The sequence below is a fragment of the Syngnathoides biaculeatus genome, chromosome 16, assembly GCF_019802595.1.
Source record: "Syngnathoides biaculeatus isolate LvHL_M chromosome 16, ASM1980259v1, whole genome shotgun sequence".
Taxonomy (NCBI): Eukaryota; Metazoa; Chordata; class Actinopteri; order Syngnathiformes; family Syngnathidae; genus Syngnathoides; species Syngnathoides biaculeatus.
Genome location: NC_084655.1, coordinates 22,120,959 through 22,141,421, shown reverse-complemented (window position 1 = coordinate 22,141,421; position 20,463 = coordinate 22,120,959). Strand labels below are relative to the sequence as shown.

Genomic DNA, 20,463 nt, shown 5'->3' with positions numbered 1-20,463 from the left:
GCCAAAACCCTGCACTTTGCATGCCAGGCCACTAGGTGGCGATGTCAGAAGACACTGATGTTATGTCACAAAAAGGCCAAATCACTGAAGTCGGTGTGAAAAGCCACATTCCTGATTGCCACGCACCCCACTCGCTTGGCTTGATTCTTTTTCAAGAGCCCGGCTCGTAAGCGGCCCTTCGCTAACCCCCCCCCAACCCCCCACCCCCCGACACCTGTGTTTGTCTTTGAAACGTCTTCAGACCCACAGGATATTCCGGCAAAGAGACGTTCAATAAAAGTCCCAGTAAAGTTATTTACTCCCCTTTGGTTAAGGGGGGGGGGGGGGACGAGGGGGGTGAACGGCAGACAGACCGGCTAACCTTTGAAGGGAGAAGCTGCCCGGACGTAAAAACTGGAAGAATGACAGCGACATCCTACGAGAGAACAATAAAGGGGGTGGACGGGGCCGTTTTTTATCTTTAACAGCAGCCGTAAAACACACGCACAAAGCCGGGCCGGCCAACAATGGTCCGGGCTTGAGGGGGACGGCGGCTCGAGCCCGAGCGGCAGGAAGACCGCCGCTTCCCAGACACCGGGCTCTTCCTGCAAACGACCGGGTGGGGGGGGGGGGTGAATGGGGGGGTTTGAGGAAGCTTGTGGAAAAAAAAAAAAAAGGGGGAAGCGAGGGGAGATGCGGAGGAAGTGGAAGTTTGAGCGTGCGGGATGACACGCACATGACCTCTCGCCGCCACCCCCGCAATTCCCCCCCCCCCCCCTTCCACAGCTGCCTTCACACAGGCGCACCTCCAGCAAGGCGCGGCCATTCAAACAATATGGCTGAAAGACGAGACACCAGCCACAAAGGCCGCTTGCGCCGCGTCCCCCTGCCACGTCCAAGTGCAAACTGTCCCCCAAGTCAACAGACGATAACGTTACCGCTTCCCCGACCTCGTCTGCTCGGGGGGGAGTCGGTCCGAGGTCGCGTTCGGAAAATCGGCGCGGGTGCAACCGTAAACCGGCCACCTGGCTTGCATCACAAACGCTCCTGAAATGAAAATGGACTGACGAGGACGGAGCGTGGGGTTTTTCTTTGTCTACAACCTGAATGTCTGATGCAATCCGGCGCTTTTCGACGTTTTTCTTGCGCTTTTTGACTTTTTCCACCGGGTAAGGGTAGCTTCACTCGCCCGCGTGTCAAAACCGAGGTCTGGGGGCCAAATCCGGACCACTACATCATTTTTCTGTGGCCCGCCATGGTAAATAGCCTCATCTACTTCCTTCAAAATCTGAGAAAATTGCAATTTGTCATCAATCTTTGGAATAATAACATGAGGCTATCTGAGGGAAACCGGCGCCCCGGAGGCAGCGTGGCCACTCGCTGGGCCCAAACCTCTTCGCATTTCCGCTGGCGTGGGAAGTTTTTCCTTTTTGCGGACGGACTTTCTCACGAGTTCGATGGGGAGGATCCACACTTTTTATTTTATATAAATTGAATTATATATGTACATATACAGTAAAGCCTCGGTTCTCGAACGTCCCCGTTTCCGAACGAAATTGAGATTTTTGTTTTTTGCTTCTGTTTTCGAACGAAAATCGGTACTCGAACCCTTGGCGACGGGGCTCGAAGCAACCGAACTAAACAATGGCGAGGACGAAAAAAAATTGCCGGCGAGCGGGGGACCCTCAGACTGGCTGCAACGGACAAAGTGAAGTCTTTTTGTCGACGAATTGAAAACAAAGATCATCAAAGATCATGAAAACAATGCACAACTACAACAAGTAAAATTGTACGCCGACGCGCTATTATCACGGACAGTATGGTGTGACACACCTTTTCACAACATTTTTTTTTCCCCCTCTACCAACCTTGAAATATTTATTGTGCGTTAAATATTCATGTCAACCAGTGTGTAGGTTATTCCCCGGGGGGGATCCGACGCACTCGGCAAACAAAATACTCAGTGGGGCTAACGTCGCTAGCGTATCGAACAACAGACGGGGACATCCGTGAGTGACAACGGGGGACCCACCCAAAGAGATTTTGTTTCTCGCCGTTTTCCAGAGATTGCACATGAAATTACTTTGAGTCATTTTCAGCAGTTCACATTTTCTGTCGACTGTATGAAAGCTGTCGGCGTGTAAACGAGTGACAAAAAAAAAAAAAAAAAAAAAATATATCAACTTTTGCGTTTTTGTTTTTACAACCGACTCCAGTGTCTCCGCAGTACTAACGGAGGAGGTGCTGCAATGGTGTTTTGATGTCACTGACTTTAAAATAATGCCAACTAATGTGTACCCTAATAAAAACAAAAATGTAAAGTGAAGTGCTTCAAAGTAGGGCTTCAGGGTCATTTGTGTTTCGCATATCTTTGTTGTTATCCGTCTGATTCCCTCAGAGGGCCGTTATGACCGTAAAAACATAAAAATAATACATTTTTCACGTGAATTATGGAAGCGGACACACTAAATTTGCCTTTGTGGGCCACATAAACTCACGTGGCAGGCCGGATCTGGCCCCCGGGCCTTGCGTTTGACACCTGTGTTCGAAAGAAACAGAGGAGGTGCTGCAATGGTGTTTCGATGTCACTGACTAGAGTAATTTCCGGCCTATAAGCTGCGACTTTTTTCACATGCTTTCAACGCTGCAGTTTATGCGGTGATGCGGCTAATTTGTGCATTTTTTCTAACGGCCAGAAGTTGGCACTCGTGCGAAAAGGTAAGAGTGAGACCGGTGGAATATATGTGCCGAGGAAGTGACTTTTACCATTGCTTTTTTTAACCCCGGCCCTGTTAGGGCTGCGCTAGCGTGTTGCTGCTGTGTTACTACCGTGGCTCTGTGATTTTTACCGGTATGTTTTTTTTTTCGTTTGTTTTTTCTTGTTCGTGCTACCGTGTTGTTGCTATGTTATGGTAAGCAAAGGTATTAAAACTTTGAAAAGTCTTTCTGCGTACTGTCTTTCTTTGTAAATATCTCGTGTTTTAATGTGGGCAATTGCGGCTCATACACAGGTGCGGCTTATGTATGTACCAAATGGTATTTCCTTTACAAATGTACTGGGTGAGGCTTATAATCAGGTGCGCTTTGTAGGCTGGAAATTACGGTATATATTTTTGGGGAGTTTTTTTATATCTTTATGAGAAAATTATAACTTAAACTATATTATTGTTTTTATTATTATTACTTTTGTGATTGTGTTTTATGTTCGTTCCCTTTGTACAGAACTCTTTTAGCTGCAGTTGCATTTTAATGTGCTCTATATAAAGAGCTACAAAAAAAAAAAAAAAAACAGAGTTGAGGACTGAAAAGGAAAAAATAAAAAAAAAAAGAGAGAGAAAAACGTCAGGCTTAAAAGTGGAAATGACACTGACGCCGATACTAATGACTACTTGAGAGCATTTTGACTGTCGGCACTTTCAAAGAAACGAATGAAAACGGACCTGCGCTATTCGCGTGGGACGGGAGTCAACCCCGCACACAAATGGTGAAAATCTGCAAATAATTGACGGTCCCTCATAATTGCCATGGCAAAGTGGAGGAAAAAAATGAATAAGTGAGGGATCGGAGAATATGAAAAAAAATATATATATATCCACATATAGACGTTGCAGAATATGCGGCAGGCCGCTGCAAGTTGGAGGTTTTGGAGGAGCGTCGTGTGTTTGCGCTGTTGTCTAAATTGAGTTACGGGGTCTTATTTTGGGCCCAAGGGCTCGCTTACGTCGGATTGCAACCTTTTAGTTACAGCGAGTGGGCGGAAAGGCAGCTTTTGTCACCTCGAACAGAAAGCGGAGATAAACGGGGGTGTTCTAAAATGACACACTCAACATGGCAAATGTCGATCAAAACTACATCGGCGTTGGCTTTGGCGTGTTTACTTCAAGATATGCTTCTTCTTTTTTTTTTTTTTTACGCATCTCTCTTGTGGAAAATATTTGGACGCCCCCTGCCATGAAGTATTTATCCTAAAAATAATTTGAAATAATGATGCTATAATAAATGTCACATAAAGAACGGCTTGGCAGTCGATGTCGTGTTGTAAATTAGGAGTGTGTCAAGTTAACTTTGGTTTACAATGCAGCACTGCTACGCGTCCAAAAGAAAATGAAAAAAAAAAAAAAAAAAAAAAAACGGTGCTGAAATTGCGGAGAGCCGAACGGCTTTTGAAGACTCCACGGAGAGATACGATTCCCTCCAGTGACGGTCACGCCCAAACGTGACGAGACCGCAGAGAACAATCGGCCACCTGTGCTCGTCGCGCGGCGACGACGGCGTTTGCAGACTCCGTCTTGCCGTGGCACAAAAGAAATTGGGTCCATCCCTTCGTGCGCGCGTGTCAAAAGCAAACATAAACGGCCGGCGGTGGAACCCTGATAAATTCTCGACATTCCGCGTCGTGTCACAATTTTGCAAATGCATTGCCAGTCTTCATTTTCTGCTTTTTGCTACTTCCGCCAAAACTACAAATATGATCTTAAATGGAAACGACAGCAACAAAAAACTTATCCCTGATATTTTCATCCATAAATGTCCAAATGTGATGCGCATAACCTCTCTACAACCAGTTGTGAACCGTACGGGTAATTTAAAATATAATATTCCCACAAATGAATTAATTTCTCTGGAGCCGAGTAACCCAGGTTGAACTCCAAAAAGTTATTTGCGTTTTTTTTTTTTAAATATGTACGCAGAATAAAAATATGCAACACTTTTGCTTTTCTTTGTGCGCTAAGGGCCCTTTTGCTAATAATTTTTTTTAATTAATTAAAAATCAAATGTAAATGTGCCGCAAGCATCCGCTACATCGCAGTTCACCGATTGCTTTAGCGTGTGGTTTTTATTGGTTTTATTTCCAGTTTTTTTTAAAAGACCTTTAAAATTTTGAAATGTCGTATATGCTTTAAAAACATACCGAGGTTGTATTTAAACGGGATTTCTGTATCGCAGATTTTCACCAGTCGGGGTCGGGTGTGTATCCTGCGCTATTCGCGTGGGACAGGAGTCAACCCCCAACACAAATAGTGAAAATCTGCAAATAATTGACGGTCCGTCATAACGGACCTTTCCGACTGCCGATCTTAAGCTCCGCCCCCTCTTAGCTACAGTTGCCGTGTCCCGCAAGCTTCCAAAACGGTGACTGAACAAAACAGGTTTGAAGTCGATTCTCTAACGCGTATTCCGGATAATATCGCGGTATGTTTTTTTTTTTGCCAAATGTGTCGGACTTGTCCAAGAGAGTTCTCCAGAGAGGTGTCAACTATTTTTACTCAAGGATATCAACACGGAATTAATATTTTGTACGGAGCACGACGCAATGTCAGAGTTGCAGCGAAACGTTGGCGATCGATGCACAAAAAGTTTGGCGCCTCACAAACTTCATATTGAAATCCAACAGGATTTGCTAATAAATACTGTTTATTGTAAAGTTTGCAATGTCGTAGATGGTGTAAAAACATACCTAGCTAGTATTTAAACGGTATTTCTATATCGCAGATTTTCACCGATCGCGCTCGGGTGCGTATCCTAACCAAAGCGGGGATTGCAACGCGTCGAAATTTGTATGACTTGTCCTTTGCCGAGATCAAAACGTGATGCACGTAGCCCGTCGACAACAAATTGGGAGACCATGATTAGGATAAAGAAATACAAAATCGGTAATAGTACCACAAACGACTTTGTTTGCAGTGACGTGACCTGTTTTAACCACTCAAAAGTTCATATTTGCATGATTCCAAATGGTACACACTGAACCGACAGAAATTATGGTTTCGCCCCATTTTTCACGAGCCGACTACTTCAATGTACACCAAATACTCGTTCCTCTTAAATAGCGTTCCCAAAGCTGTGTTGCTGTGTATTTGTGAGCACTTGGTCTCATGCATCCAGCTCACACCTCATCAGACAGTTTGCTAAATGCGCAAGTTTGCTTTTGGCTGCCCACAATAAAAAGCCATTTGGGCACTTTTGGCGTACAGCACAAAGATTTTTGAGGGCGTGCACGATTGCATGCACATTTTGTGAGCTGCTCGTGAAAAATTGCAGCCAAAACTAAAAACTGTTGCATTTATATTTTTGTCAAGTACGTACACAAATAGTACCAAATGCTATTGTCTCTGCGAGCAGTCTTATAAATGATAAATCATCACAGTGTCAGATATGTAAATACTCCCGAGTCACTTGTCAAAGCTGGCGCGTGCACCGTGAACACATTTGCACCCCGACGCTTTGAAGGCCGACACACGGGGGTGCTGGGAGGGTGGGGGGGCTAGGGGGCACCCAGATCCCGGCGCCCCTCCCAACCGCGACCCATCGGCGCACTGTCACACTTCAGAACTCGGCCACGGCCGCCGCGAGGCGACAACGCAGCCCCGAGATGCCGCGTCAACAATGAAGGCCTTGATTGGCCTTAAACGCGACACTCCAGCCTCGTCGAGTCTGCCGTTCACAAGACGTGCGGCAACACGGCCGTGTTTTCCCAATCTTTTCATGTTGTGGCAAAGCACAGATTAGAATGGGCGCGCGCGTCAATAAAGATTGGGTCGCGTCGGGGATGGGGGAGGGGGACTCGTGCGCCGGTTGGAACCCGGCTCGCTGTTTTGATCACAAAGGCTCTTAAATGTAATCAAATTGAGGCCTTTAATGTCTTCAATGTGACACATTCGAAAATAGCTACGACGCCGCCGTATCGTAACAAGTCGAGCACACGGATCTCTATTATTCCTTCCGAATATGTTCACGTTATGACGCCTTTCGGTACAATTTGAGCGTTTGTCACGTGACGCTAAAGGATTTGTCAAATGGATAATCTGATTATTCTTACTATATACTGGCTGTACATGAATTTTTGACCTTTGACCCCCGGGTTGCTGTCTGACTACAGCGTAACATCTGCCAGCATGTTAGCATTTCCATAGCCTCATTGTCCGAGTCATTTTGGACTATTTTTGAAAACCGAGAAACAACGCAAAAATTCAACAGTTGCTGCGATTTCACATTGCAAAAACAATTTTTAGAAAGCACGTTGCCGTCTTGTTTGTCAATAATGTGACAGTTATTTTAAAAAAAAAAAGTATTTGGGCAATTACGCTATTAGGATAACACTTTAATCAATTCTCACGAGAAATAGTAAATAGTAGCTAATAGTACGTTTGCTGCCGCAGCTGATGTGTAGCATAGCATAGCAGCGGCTAGCGTGTTAGCATTTTAGCAATTCTCACTCGAAGTGGAACATGAATAAAGGGTAAAATTTAAAATTATCTGTCTTGACATTTCCGCTTCTTAGGTTGCTCTCTTACAAAATGTTAGCATACCAACTGCTATCATCTTAGCATTTCATCAATTTTTGCTGGCTATAATATAACTGCTAGCTAGCATCTTAGCATTTCATCCACTTTTGTTGGCTATAACATGTCAATAAAAAGTAGGATGTGAAATCATTATCGATCTGTCTAGACATTTTATCACATTAACATTTTGGCTATTCTCATTCTATCAGTACCATAGTTCAATGTTGTTTTATCTTAAAATTGCAGTATTGTAATTATTCACAAGTGTAATAACGACACATGAATGACATCACTACAGTCGTATGGCTGAATAACAATAGTGGCATAAATATTGTTGTACCAAGTATCGCACAGTGGGTTATGGTGGGATCAAAATATTGCAATCCTGACTCATTGCTATGACGCTGACCTCTATCATAGAGTTTTTAAAAGGCAGTTCATGAAAAATTCAAAACCAAAACATCAGCTGTCCACAAAACCATATTCATGAATAATAGCCATCACAAATATTGTACAATGTCACGTATCGCTTATTACATCGCTGTATACAGTACCAATGATATCAAAGTATCCTTCAAGCTGCAATTCCCACCCCTAATAACCTGCTGTCCACTGGTGGGTTTTAAAAAAGTATCAAAAGGTAGTAAAACTGGATTGCAGGAATGAAGCCCATTAAAGGGTATTCCATGGATTTTTTTTTTTTTTTTTTTTTACGATGTGTTCCATTTTATTTTTTATTTTTTTGTGCTGAAAGGTTTAGCCGCTGCAACAACTGCGGGGGGGGGGGGTCGGTTTTCATAAAAAGGTATAATATTTAACTTCTGAAGACATGGCGTGACGTGGAGCTAATTCCGCAATAAATATTTGCTTAAGACGTCGTTTCGTGTCCTGCATGGTAAATAAAATGTAATTGGTGATGATTTATTAGCTGCCGTTTGAGCAGTGCAAGTGTCAGCAGCCACTCCCCACGAGCAGTGATGAAAACCACCCCCCCCCCCCCAAAAAAAAATATGGATTAACAGCGTCGTCCTGCACCGATCGCGCAGGCAAATTTTCACAGGCACGGACGTCAGGGAGCGACGGTGGACCAACCTGAGTGGGGGGCCATCGGTATGTGCGACGGGTAGTACTTCCCCGCGGGGAAGTGACCGGCGTGCTGCACGGAGCTGTGGCCGGAGGGGGCGATCCGAGAGGTGGCTCGGTGCACCAGGGGGCCCCGCTCCGGGAGGAGGTGGGCCGGAGCCGCGAAGTCCCGACCTTCCATTCCCGACAATGTCCAGTAATCCGCAATCCGGATGGGGCCCGGTGAGGAAAATCAAACGCAGCCCATATAATAATCCTCTGATGCGGATCTGTGTGTTGCATTCAGTCGGTCGCGGGGCTCGTGCAGCCTAAAGCGTCGAACCCGATCACCTTTTCTGCCCAGAAAAAAAAAAAAGAAAGAAAGAATGAAATGAAAGCAAACATGAGGCAAGGCAGCCAGAAACAAACGACATCAGTGCAGTCTCAATTTACACTGTTTGAGATTCTTCTTCTTTTTTTTTTTAAAGGGAGGAGGGAGGAGGGTGGAGGGTGTCGGACGTCCTAACCGGCCTGTCTCGATTACTCAAGCCGGCTGCAGCGTCCCTCCCCCGGTCAAGCCTCGCTCTTCTGCACGCTCCTACTCGCAGCCGCGAACTCGCTCATTGCTCGGGTTAAAACATGGCCACTTTCGCCCCAACACCTTGAACGCTCCATTTTATACCTGCATCCTCGTCCTATTGTCTCCACTCCGCTGATTTAATTTCCACATTTTGCACAAAAAAAAACCTTTTTTTTTTTTTTAAATGCACCACGGCCATTAAAACAGTCGGGTCCTAACAGCAAGAATTAAAAAAATAACGTTATCACGTGAAATGAGGATGCATGACATTTAAATTCAAAGATGCGTCATCAACCTTCTCGGCGTGTGTGTGTGTGTGTGTGTGTGTGTGGTGTGTGTGTGTGTGTGTGTGAGTGAGTGCGTGTGTTTGTGTGTTTGCGCATGTGTGTGTGCATTACTGCACTCTCGCCACGCACACGACCTCTTTCACATCAGGAAATCACGTGAATTGTTATTATTATTATCATAGGACAACATTACACACCCAAGACGTGTAATTTAGATTAAATTGCAAAAAATGATCATGAGTGAAACAAGCAAGAATCTCATTTTCAGTGATAAATCTCATTTTTTTACGCAGCAGGGGGGCAATATTGCATTGAATTAAATCATGTAATATAAATATTCCTTGTCATTTAAAGGCCCCCAATCTTCTTGAATGCCCCCCCCCCCGCCGCTTCCATGGATGGCACACACACATACACACAAATCCAGTCCAGTGTGCCTGATCCTGAACAATAAAAAATCTCCCACCTCGTCGAAAACGTGATCAAAAGCAACGCAGCGAGCTACTGTGCAAAGCACATGTGGCTTAAATGTGGTCAAGAGTAAGAAAATGGCTACTGCAAACATGACAGCTGAGATTGTAATGGAGGTGGAGGGAGGAATGGGGAGGAGGAGGAGGAGGAGGAGGAAGAAGAGGAGGAGGGGGGGGGGGCGACACATCGCAGGCGAATGGCCGCCCGTCAGCTGCCTTTGTCTCGGCTTTGCATGCAGCCAGTAGCCCGCCATGCTGGAGCTCCCAAACACCGAATCCACATTGTTATAAAAAAAAAAATAAAAATAAAAATACAGTTCAATGAAATGGAAAAATAACGCTGCGCCAATGCAGATTTTCATTGTTTTTCGTTCTGTGATTGTTTCATTTCGCCTTAAACGTGCGTAAAAGGGTCGAGGGAAAATGGTGCAAATTGTTTTCAAAACGTCACACTAATCGACGCATATTAACGCAATCGATTAAATCGCCGTCATATTTTTTTTTTGTCACGAGAGGGAATTAATAAAAATAGGTTACAGTTTTATTTGTTTTAAATTCCCGGACCGTACTGCGTAAAGAAGCGAGCGGTCCTTCGTGACAAAGCCGGCCGGGAAGGAGAGCTCCTCGGCCGGGGAGAGACGGCAGCATGTTTCGCTGCTCTCCTTCGACTTATCCAAACACGCCTGATGATGATATTTTTCCTTTTACATATTTAGCACTAGTTTGCATATGCTTAACGTGTAGATATTTTTTTGGGGAAGAATCGCGTGAAATAAATAGATTGTTGCAATAAAAATAAAACAACAGCAATTATTATTTTAATATGAGTGTAAAAGAATTCTGGCAGTCATAAAGTTGACGTATCACAATTTAAGGTGGGCAATTTTCAGATCGTTGCATTAATTCATATTTTCCTCTCATGTGAGCACACACATCTTGTTTGTTTTGGGCTATTTCACAGCACATTTGCATTTTTAAACAATTCTAAATATCCGCTTATTCAACAAAACCACAAGAATGCATTTCTTTAGATGAAACGCACGAAATCATAATAATAATGTAATTAAAAAAAAAAAAAAAAAGAGAGAGGGGGGTACTACTTACTGGCATTTTAATTTGTTGTCTAAGAATGAATTAAAAGGTCCCGACCAGTGGAGGTGAGGCTGCAGGGAAGAGTGCGAGGCCCATTTAAAGTGTCTGGAAGTCGCTCGGACGGAGCTCCGGCACGTCCGGCCTGAGAGTCGCCTCGGAGTCGGGATGCAGCGGGGACTGCATGTGACGCTTCCGGCCTGGCTCGATCGTGCCTCCGACCTTGCAAGCGGCGCTTTCCTCTCGCGGTGCAACTGCGTGCCTGGCGCCCCGCGCGCACGGTAAACACGCGCCGCCATTGGTGGGATACCTGCATGCTAATGAGCGGCGCGGCTCGCGATTGGCTGCCGGCGCTGACCAATGACGCGTGTCTTTGTCCGCTCCACACCGAGGGAAGCGGCAGATTTAAAGCACAGGACGCTTTTGTTAAAATGCCCTCACAATACGTGGCTGCTTGCGAGATTGCCAGAAGATTGCAAAATCGCAATTGTTGTCTGCTTGTTTTTTTTTTGTACCACTGCCGTAGTCCTCAACCGACTCACACTTTTTACTCGGAATGGGCGAGAGCCAATCGGGTACTCGATACCCGCCACAGTAGAAGTAATCATTTTTTGCAGAAGATAAAGAATATATATATACGCCTGGGCGTCATAAATGGGTTCATCAGTCAATCAAATCTATTTCTATATATATGCAGTGGAGCCCAAAATGCTGAGCACAGCTTAAATCCAATGCCAGGTGTCAAAGTCACAGCCCGGGGGCCGGATCTGGCCCGCCGTGTGATTGTGCGTGGCCCGCGAAGGCAACTCATTTGTGGCAACTTCCATGATTCCTGTGAAATGTTTACAAGAATTTGAAATTGTCATGTATCATAAATAATAATGAGATATGAAGTATTTTTGTGTTAACAAATACGAACAGTAGTTGAAAAACCCATTAGCCTTGATTTAGGATTCCAAAATTAGTTCAGAAATTTCATGCGTAAATATGATGAGGCCGTTTCACACTCCTAATGGCCCTCTGAGGGGAAACCGTAACTACAACGTGGCCCGCGACAAAAATTAGTTTGACACCCCTGCTCTACAAGGATACAAACATATTCAAAATATTCATGTAGCAGCAACCTTATGGGCCTGTGCTTGGGTACAGTACGCAGCATCTGCGTATTGTTATATTGTCTGTCAAGGCGTGTTGCAGCACAGTCCGTGTTCAAACGGCCGTTGCTTAGAGAGTTCCGACTGGCGCGACATCGATGCTAGTTTCTGTCGCCCGTCTGTGCTGTTTTGCATTGTGCATTAGCATTGAGCTAACAGACTTCCATGAGGCCAAGTTATTGTCGCTTGGTTAAATACACGATGTTGTTTCAGGTTTTGTTTAACTGTAAACATCAACTAGGCATTGATGAAGCTCATAGTTGCAGGAAAAAATATATCTAGAAAAGCAATAGATTTTAGTAAAACTACAACCTACAATTTACCTGTATGTCCAAGTGAAAGTGCTTCGACGCCTGCTGTGTTGAAAGCAATTGTGCCAACCATGGAAGACCTTTTTTTTTTTTTTTTTTAATCAGCAGATGTCAGCGAATTGATAAGTGCCGCATTTCGCAGGATTTTTGTCTGAAAGGAGCTAAACAGCATCGTTGCGGCCGCTCGTTATCGTGACAACGGTGTTCCGGAGCCTGAAAATGCAAACAATTACAATCCTATCAAAGTAAAAGTATTTGAAGACGACAGTGTTAGCATTTCAATACCAAGGCTGAAAGCGGTGATGTTGAGCCGGGGCCAGTACGGCGTTTCCCAACTTTTCATGAGCTAAGGTACATAATGTTTTGGGTTAAAAAATATCATGCCACACCATGTAACATAAAATGTAAAAAAAAAAAAAAAAAAAAGTGCGCAACCATTCTGTTGCAACGGCATGCATTTTTGTTCCATATGTCCCTGCCCTCCTGGAGCTGAACAAAGACACAATATTCTGAAGTAATATTTACCGTAATTCCCGGCCTACAACACTTTTCTCACAGCCGCCGCGTTAGTGTAAGCGCTGCCATGTTAGCGTTAACACCACCGCGCTAGCGTCAGCACTGCCACGGTAGTGTCGCTGTGTTAGCGTTAGGACCGACGCGGTAGCGTTAAGAGCGCCGTGTTAGCACCGCCGCGTTAGCATTAGCGTGGCCGCGCTAGCGCTAAACTTTGTGTACCGAGGCGCTCTGTAGGCCGGGAATTACGGTATTTTCAGAGCGTTTGACAATGTTTCAGAAATGTAAACAAAAAAAGTCGTGTGAACATTTACACATTAGAGCGTAGTGAAAGCCAAACTCTTAGCAGAAGCCCACTGAACTTGTTTAGGCTCAAAGTTGGTGTGGCAAAATTTGGTGTCCAAGCGTCTGGATGAGTTCCATTGAAATATTTTTTAACCAATCACCAAAAATTGGCTCATAAAGTTATTGTAAATGTATGTTTTTGTATCCTTGAGAGCCATTTTAAGGTCTATGTACTAGTACAGTCCATCCATTCATCCATCTTTTTAGCCGCTTATCCTCACAAGGGTCACGGGAGTGCCGGAGCTTATCCCGGCTGTCAACGGGCAGGAGGCGGGGTACACCCTGAACTGGTCGCCAGACAATCGCAGGGCACATCGAGACAAACAGCCGCACTCAAAATCACACCTAGGGGCAATTTAGAGTGTCCAATTAATGTTGCGTGTTTTTGGGATGTGGGAGGAGACTGGAGTGCCCACCCGGAGAAAACCCACGCAGGCACGGAGACAACGTGCAAACTCCACACAGGCGGGGCCGGGATGGAACCCGGGACCTCAGAACTGTGAGGCCAACACTTTCCAGCTGCCCCACCGTGCCCCCCTACTAGTACAGTCTCTGGGCCTATTTTCTTTCTTGAACAGTGTAAAACCGGTGCATCAAGTGGTGTAAGTAGTGGCCCAACTGCCGGACCGAGGTATGTCAGACCGGTTTTGGTAATTACATAGACAGGGGAAGCCCGGGGGATCTAATAGTGGGCAGGCTGCTCCGACTTCATTTGCTGCCAATCAAAAGGGCTCCTCTCCTTCCCTTTAAATGTGACGCAAGGGACAGTCTCCACAGAGCCGTCTCGGATGATGCGTACAGGCAGCGATCCACGCACGAGTGGAATATTGTCACGCTCTGCCCGGTGCGGCGAACAGACTAATGAGCGTTCAATCATCGCGCAGCCTCACGAGGCAGCGTGTTGACAGCGCATCTGGGAATCGGCGTCATATGTTTTAGTCTTCAATTCTGTTCCATCTCAGCAACTGCGCCGCACTTTTCAGCAGGGTTCAATCCGCGGCGGGCCTCGAACGCCGGCGACCCGCGTCGAGACGCCAGAGCCAAGCGCGGCTTCCCGTCAATCCGCGCGCCGTCGCAGCCGAGCGTCGTACGCTCTCGCGGTCGTGTTTACGTCCAATTTTACACGACTTTTATAGAGGATGCTTAGAATTGAACGGCACTTTAAAAGCGGCATTTACGGCGCGTAGGTCGCAATCATCGGCGGGCAAATCAACTCAAACCGGATGCCGCTCCTTCTATTAAAAGTCATGTTTTACTTGTATTAATAAAACTTCACGGAATGCTGTTTCTACACATTTCCGCTTGTTAGATGCTTCTCAATAGAGGCTTTTATATATAAATATATTTATATCATTGACGCACAGGGTCCAACCTGAAACGCGCGAAGTCAGCCAATGCAAGCACGTCGGAGGGGATTCAACATAAAAAAAAAAAAAAAAAGTGCACGTTTTAACTAAAACGATGACAAAATATTAGGTGATACATTTTCAGCTCGTTTTGTAGTTTAAAACACATGACTGACAATTTAGGCCATGGGGAATTTTTTTTTTTTTTGTTCATTTATATAAATATATATATATATATGAATCACCTTACATTATGAGGAATTGAGGTTATTGCATGACAATGGTATTTACAAACGAAAGCCCCCTGTGTTTGTGTGCGCGCTGCTGATTGGCTGGCGGGCCTCCATCGTATTGTCAGTCACCAGAGTGTAAACAAGCCTCTGATTGGCTGACGGCCAGTCCGCATTGGACTGCCTGGAAAAAAAAAAAAAAAGGCAATAACTGTCCAGGCTGTTTCAAGGCGTCCCCGGGGTAGATGATGAAAGGGGATAAGAGGGGGGCTGTTTCAAGGCGCCCCCCCCCCTTACACTCCCACTCCACCCACCCGCAACCGCCCCCCCCCTCTCCTGCCTCCAAAGGCGGACCCCCGTTGGCCCCCAACCCAAACGAGTCAAGCGTGAATCCAACGGAATATACCGCAGAGCGAAGGGCGGATGATAGCGCGGATATGAGCAATAACGGAGCCGCAAAAATCATCGGCGAAAATCGCGGATCGTCGCGGTCGTTGTGTTTTTGCTTTATGTTTCATTCTTCTTTTAAACGAAGATGAAGGTGCGCGCGCGGGAGCACTCGCGCGTGTTTTCGCGTGCGTTGCGGCGGCTGCTGCTGCTGCTGCTGCTGCTGCTGCTGCGTGAGGTTTGTCGCAGTGGGCCGGCCGGTGCGGCGGAATGAAACAACAGGCGGCTCCAGTCATTTGCGAACTTGCGGTTTGGGGCTGGAAAACCGCGTTTGCACGGTCGGATCGGAGAGAGGACCGAATACACGAACCTCGTCGTCATTGGGGGCGAGCGTGCGTGCGTGCGTGCGTGCAATTGTTCCTGCCACGTTTCCCCTTGTCAGCATCCACTCACTCATCGCAGCTCGAAGTAGGTGACTGCAGTAGTTGGATTACTAAAAAGAAAGAAAAAAAATGGATTATTTCTTTCATTGTCAGATTTTATATTTGCATTTCATTTAAATCTAATCACAATTATTATTTTTTTTAAATCAGTGTGTATGCATTGAAATGCCAAGGTTTATGACCACCTCAATTTTTGGGGGTGGGCTGATTCATGTGTTACCACATATTCCACATTTCTTTTAACATTTTTTTTTATCCTTATCTTTTTATTTCTTTTTTTTTTGCTATATACTGTGCAATTGTGACTACATACACCTTACATATTTCAAGGAATTTGGAAATAAAGTACACGTACAAACAAAATAATCATACAGTTGATTTTTAGCCTTATTACTCCGATAAAAAAACATAAATATCCTTTATCAATGCACACATTTTAAGGAAGGTGACGTCTAAAGTACATGGGCGTACAGTAAATTCCCCCCCACACTTCATTTTTCATAATTAATGAATATTCCGCCCCCCCAAAAAATTACATTTGTCCTTAAACAATACACATATTTTGAGAAAGGCGACATATAAATAAAATGCTTTGTACTATCAAATTTCAAATGACACATTCATTCCATTTTTTTGTGTGTGTGTTCGGTATTTCGGAATATTCAACTAAAAAACACACACACCCTCATTTTTTTAAATGTATTTGAAACAATGTGAAGTTTTAACCATACAAGTTCCAGGTAGACATTTTACTGCAATTGCGTGTATATGATATATACAAAATATAGACAAGTATTGCTGCCGCCCCCCACCCCAGTTTTTGGTGACATTTTTTAGTACGTAATCAATCATTTTTGAAGGTTGCCATTTTTTTTTTTTTAAACGGCGTTGGGATTGGATTCTTGTGATTTTTCTGGCTCCTTGTGTGAAATATTTCAAAAATGTACAATGTCAAAAACACACATTCTATCTTTATATCCGTGCAGGGCGGGCTGCGTGATAATTAAAGCGGGTGAGTGACTTGTAAAGGGGGGGGGTGTCTGGGGTGAGGGGGGGGGTGGATTTTACAAGGGGGAGGATTGTCCTTGCTCGGTGGAGTGGCGATGATTGACGGCTCCTCGGACCCGCCCACGCGCATCCGTCGGACAGACGGACGAGTGGACGCTCAAGATGGACAAAGCGGCCGTCCGCTTGCCTTTTACGTGGGACATTTTTATTCACATCGCGGCTTATCGCCGCCGGGTCGACAAAATAATCATCCCCGAAAGGGATTAAATATGAAGGAGCGCAAAAACCGCGAGATGACATTTTGCGGATCAGGGCTTGTCCTTTTGTAAAAATCATAATAATAAATGTAAAAAAAAAAAAAACAAATTTCAATCTTGCGCAAACGTTTCGCAAACACGATTTGATGTGATCGTTTTTAAATTCAAAGAGGATCAGTGATAGATTTTGTATTTCTGTAAATATCGGCCGAGGGCATTTATTTACTCAACTGCAGATGGTTGAGGGCTTTTATTGTACAGTATGTACAATTGAAAGAATTCAAATCAAAATAAAAAGAAGTAAACGACGCAGACAGTGCGGAACAGATAGCAGACGGTTTGTCACTCTCGCTGCACATTATTTATGCGCCTCTGTGAGTGCTGCTGTTTTGGTTAGCAAATGGCCTTGTCACTTTAATAGCCGTGAGTGAATAATAGCGGCGGCACGGTGGAGCAGCTGGTAAAGCGTTGACCTCGCAGGTCGCGGGTTCAATACCGCCCCCGCCTGTGTGGAGTTTGCATGTTCTCCCCGTGCCTGCGTGGGTTTTCTCCGGGCGGGCACTCCGGTTTCCTCCCACATCCCAAAAAACATGCAACATTAATTGGACACTCTAAATTGCCCCTAGGTGGGATTGTGAGTGCGGCTGTTTGTCTCACTGTCACCTGCGATTGTGCTGGCGACCACTTCAGGCTCTAACCCGCCTAATGCCCGATGACAGCTGGGATAGGCTCCAGCACTCCCCGCGACCCTCGTGAGGATAAGCGGCAAGGAAAATGGATGGATGGATGGATGAATAATAGCGTCTGTGTAGTTTTTACCCGTTTATTTTTAGATTAGGCAACCAAATATTATTTAGGGACTTCAAAATCAGTGATATAATGTTTAACAAACATTACTCATTAACTCACCTATTTGCAGTTTGGATTTTTTTTCCCCCCATTATCTTCCATTGTGATCTGAAAACTCACGTACCAGCTGTTTTTGTGGACAGGCCAAAGTCCTGTTGAAAACTCAAGTATTGCTCTTGGTATCAAGGAACTATGTTGAAGTGAGGGGAGCAAATGTGGTTAGTCGCAAAGTCGTGCTTTGCCGCCATCATGCCTGCCCTCAGAACTGGGAGACAGATGTGGCAACCAATCGCTTCAAAGTCGACTTATCCGGGAGCCAAAAAGCCGTCGTGAGTCTAAGCTGTGGTAGCTCATATTTGATAAAAGAAAACATCAAATACATAAAACGTCACAACTTTGAGAGTATTCGACTAAATACAGCGTCGGCTTTTATTTGTTATCTCATTCGAAATGAGAATTTGCAGTCTTACAATTAAAAGTAGTTGAGCCCCATTCTTTTTTCCATTCATTCATTCATTTTCTTAGCCGCTTATCCTCACAAGGGTCGCGGGGAGTGCTGGAGCCTATCCCAGCTGTCGACGGGCAGGAGGCGGCGTACACCCTGAACTGGTCGCCAGCCAATCGCAGGGCACATGGAGACAGATAAAACAGCCGCACTCACAATCACACCTACGGGCAATTTCGAGTGTCCAGTTAATGTTGCTTGTTTTTGGGATGTGGGAGGAAATCGGAGTGCCCGCCCGGAGAAAAGCCACGCAGGCACGGGGAGAACATGCAAACTCCACACAGGCGGGGGCGGTATTGAACCCGCGACCTCAGAACTGTGAGGCCGACGCTTTAGCCGCATTCTTCTTCGATTGAATTCCCCTCGACCCTTGACGCCATTTTTTTTTTTTTTTTGGACCTCCCCACCGCAGTGTGTCAATTTTCGCATTCCTGCCGCCGCAGGCCCGCGACAAGCCTGTCAACAGGTTTGCGCTCCCCCGACTGACGCGAGATGGGGGCCGGGGGGGGGGGGGATTCCCACTTCCTGTTTGTCACAGAAGACAAAAACACGTCCGCGGTCGCCATTCCAAGGCGACGCCGTCCCGCACTGCAAAACTTTATATTCAGGCCTCGTATTGAAAAGTGACACATAGTAGCCATATGATTTCCCTTTTTGCATAATTCCGCATAGGTTTTATGTTTTGACGCAAACTCTTTTGAAATGTCTTTTTGGTGAGGGGTTGCATTTTTTTTTTTTTTTTCCTCGTGTGGATTAATAGCGGCAGCGAGGACGGCGATTTTCGCACGCACGCAGAGACGCGGAGGAAAGCCTCGCGTCCCGTTTTTTTGAGCAAAAGATGGATGCCTTTTAAATCATGCGGAGTGTGCTCGGATTATGCGGCCCAACACAAACATCGCTCCCATTTGTTACGCGTCGCAATAAATTATGTCTGTGGGACGGGGGTCGGCCACGTTCGATTTTTTTAAAATTCGGGGAGCACATTTGTTAGTGGTTAAAAAAAAAAAAAGCTTTAAAATATTTTTGGCGGGCCACTCCCACTTGCAGTTTGCTGTCAAACTAAACAAGAAACAAAGAATATGAAATTATTTTCTTGAAAGAACAACAGAACTTTGCCTCGGTCAAGTCAGTTAGCTTAATGCAGGGGTGTCAAACTCATTTTTCTCGCGGGCCACATTTTAGTTCTGGTTTGCCAACATGGGGGCCGTTACGACTGTGAAACAAAAATATTGAATCGTCTTATCATATTTACAAAATTCATTTATGGGTATTTTTGGAATCAGAAATCAAGGGTAACGGTATTTTTTCCCCAATTATTCATGTTTGGTAACACAAAAATGCTTGCAATATCTCAACTCTACCATTTATGATACACGACAATCTGAAATTTTGGTCCCGATTTTTACGAGAATCATGGGAATCGACGTGGATGTAGATGTGGCTTCGCGGGCCACGTGAAATCAAGTGGCGGGCCGGATCTGGCCCCCGGGCCTTGAGTTTGACACCTGTGGCTTAATGCTATCATGCGATACAAAATGCCACAGGCAGGCTAACATTTTTTAATATTTATTATTATGATTATATTTAACAATTATTTTTATTATTGTTTATTTATATTTATATACATATATTTTTGTCCTGTACGTCGGAGAAATATAACGGATATTTGAACACATACGTGAACGCTGTAGCAACACTCATATACAAATATTATTCATCTTCTATTACTGCATTTTACTGAGTCACATGTAAATTAATTTAACATTCCTTCAATACTTTTCAAAAGGCAAATTACCGCCTAATTTCTGCATTAAAAACTATTTTCATTTTCTTGTGTTTTAGTTTCAAGTGATGGTAAATTTGGTGCTCTTGTTCGCCGTAACTATAATCATCAAAATTATCTACATACAATAGTAAAAAAATGTGAATTATTTCACTCCAAGTGTGTCAAGTGCACCTGTAAAATTTTCATTACTACACACTACGTAGGTTTTATCTCTTGTAATACACATTTTAACGACTCCCCCCCGCCCCCCTTATTTTTATGACTTTAGATTCGGAAGCATTTATTTTACCCCTGAAAATATTTAGTATTTTTAGAATATATTTAAAACATACATATCTTTACATTCTGTTTTATTATTTAGTACACGTTGTTATTGTGGGTTTCGGGGACCGATGGCATTTCCCGAGGAAGTCATGTGATGGCGCTGCCGAGGGGAGCGCCGCACAAACGTCAAATTGTACCGCCGTTCGGCCTGACGACAGCTGCGGCGGGGGGGGGGGGGGGGGGACGCTGCGTGGGGGCTTTGCGTGACCCGTCTGCGGTCATGTGACCACCAAAGGCCCTTCTTCTTCTTCT

At 44.9% G+C, this 20,463-nt stretch overlaps 1 protein-coding gene across 5 annotated transcripts in view; it reads right to left on the bottom strand.

Moving 5' to 3' along the window:
* LOC133514359 (BAH and coiled-coil domain-containing protein 1) overlaps positions 1-11,394 on the bottom strand; it is a 66,494-nt gene extending 55,100 nt beyond the window's left edge. For 4 of the 5 annotated variants that reach the window (XM_061845992.1, XM_061845996.1, XM_061845995.1 and 1 more), the window contains exons 1-2: positions 10,769-11,394; positions 8,358-8,683 (exon numbers count right to left, since the gene is read on the bottom strand). In XM_061845992.1, the coding sequence (XP_061701976.1) occupies positions 8,358-8,529 (172 nt within the window). In that variant the 5' untranslated portion in view covers positions 8,530-8,683; positions 10,769-11,394. Of the gene's footprint in view, positions 1-8,357; positions 8,684-9,660; positions 9,758-10,768 lie in introns of those variants that run through there. The other variant, XM_061845993.1, reaches the window with a different exon arrangement.
* Positions 11,395-20,463: the final 9,069 nt, after the last annotated feature.